The following is a 1,700-nucleotide window of genomic DNA, read 5'->3' as shown; positions in this document are numbered from 1 at the left end:
ACTGTTATAGCCCTTGTCCGAGATCACCTAGCCAGCAGCCGTGAAGAGGAAACCTTCACGAAAGGAGATTGTGATTGAGAAAGGAGTACTGCTTGATGAAGGCAGGAGGAGCAGCCTGCGTGACCCCATCAGACGCTACACTACAACAACCAGCTGATGATGAAGACAATCAGCCTGCCGACCCTGAAATGGACCCTTATGAAGAGGGGCGAGGAAGCATGAAGCACCCTGTCTTCCTAATACGGGGTGCCCACTACGGCTGGATCGGGCCGATCGCCTGAAACTGAAAACAGTCACGTTTGTTTTTTAGGCGATCGAGTCGGGCGATCGGCCCGATCGGCAGATCCCATCCCTAGTGGGCATCCCGTATTAGACCCCAGTTTTACTGCATTCAAGTACCTTAACATGTCATTCCTGCGGAAAGGACGTGCACATAACATGTTAGATCTAAGTTCCTGTTCAACACTCCCATTGAACATGACAATCGTGCTTTTCCGGAAATCTGCGATAAAAGTTACGGTAAATCTATCATTGACATTGATGATTTAGTTTTCATTTCCGACAACTTCACAGCTTTTTGTTTTGCTGGTGTCGTTGAAAACTTTGTTTGCAGACATGATAGCATCTCAAATATCTGAAGGTAGGTGTGAAGCTTTAGCAGATTGAGGAAAATATTTAGAAATTCTTTTTATCCTCGTGAAACGAGTAGAAATCCAGAAAATCTAGAATCTAGATTCTAGATCTAGATCTAGATCTATCTGCTGAATGTGACCGCCAAACGTTTTTTTAAAAGAATAGGCTAATGTTAATGAGAAAAAAATCAATTGTTACAATTGCATGGTCACTTGGAACACTGATTGTAAGGTTTTTAAGAGGCGAGAACTCCGATAGGACAGGGTTTAACAGAGAAATGCATGTAAAGTGCCTTTCCAAAACGAAATGAGCCTGGATCCCCATAACCCGCCATCACATGATTAGAAGGTAACCTAATCATAATCACTAGACTCTCTACCGAAGCCACAATGTGAGAAAGACTTTTGGATGATCCACCAAATAGAAAAATTAAAACAATACACAAGATTGTTTACCCAGTTAAGAAAGAATCCTCGAAAACAAATGCCACGACCGCTGATGATAAAAGGTTTCGCTTCTCATGAAAGTTCCCTTAGAATAATAGGCCCGAATAATATTATATTTTCAAATTTTTTGTCCTTGCTTACACAATATGTCACTCCCTAAGAATAGTACAAAAACAATACAAAATACATGTTTACAACAAAGAAAATATCGCTACCAGTGCCTAATCAGAACATTTTTATGCAATGTAAAATTTGTGTTCCTTTTTGTAATTTAATGGATTTAGGCACTGCATTAGATAAGTAATCCATATCCGTTCACTCATCCAAAGACTAGGATCTATGCCTTTCTCTCTCTCTCTCTCTCTCTCTCTCTCTCTCTCTCTCTCTCTCTCTCCTGCAACTGTCCTTCGCTGTCGTGTGTATGTGTGTATGTGTGTGTGTGTGTGTGTGTGTGTGTGTGTGTGTGTGTGTATGTGTATGTGTGTGTGTGCGCGTGTGTGTGCGCGTATGTGTGTGTATGTGCAAGTATGTTTATGAGTTTGTGTATGGGTGTCGGTATGGGGTGGGGGGTGGGGAGGGAGGAGAGGTGTATGCGTGTATGTGTGTGTGTGTCTATCTGTA

The 1,700-nt window shown here is 42.1% G+C and overlaps 1 protein-coding gene across 1 annotated transcript in view; it reads left to right on the top strand.

The window, feature by feature from the left end:
- Positions 1–288: 288 nt before the first annotated feature.
- LOC101857435 overlaps positions 289–1,700 on the top strand; it is a gene marked incomplete at its 3' end in the record, with an annotated part of 36,332 nt that continues 34,920 nt past the window's right edge. Inside the window, 1 exon segment of the mRNA XM_035972119.1 lies at positions 289–640. Within this exon segment, the coding sequence (XP_035828012.1) occupies positions 616–640 (25 nt within the window).

This window comes from Aplysia californica, unplaced genomic scaffold (genome assembly GCF_000002075.1).
Source record: "Aplysia californica isolate F4 #8 unplaced genomic scaffold, AplCal3.0 scaffold00582, whole genome shotgun sequence".
Taxonomy (NCBI): Eukaryota; Metazoa; Mollusca; class Gastropoda; order Aplysiida; family Aplysiidae; genus Aplysia; species Aplysia californica.
The sequence above is the reverse complement of the archived record's forward strand: the minus strand, read 5'-3'. Positions and strand labels throughout refer to the sequence as shown.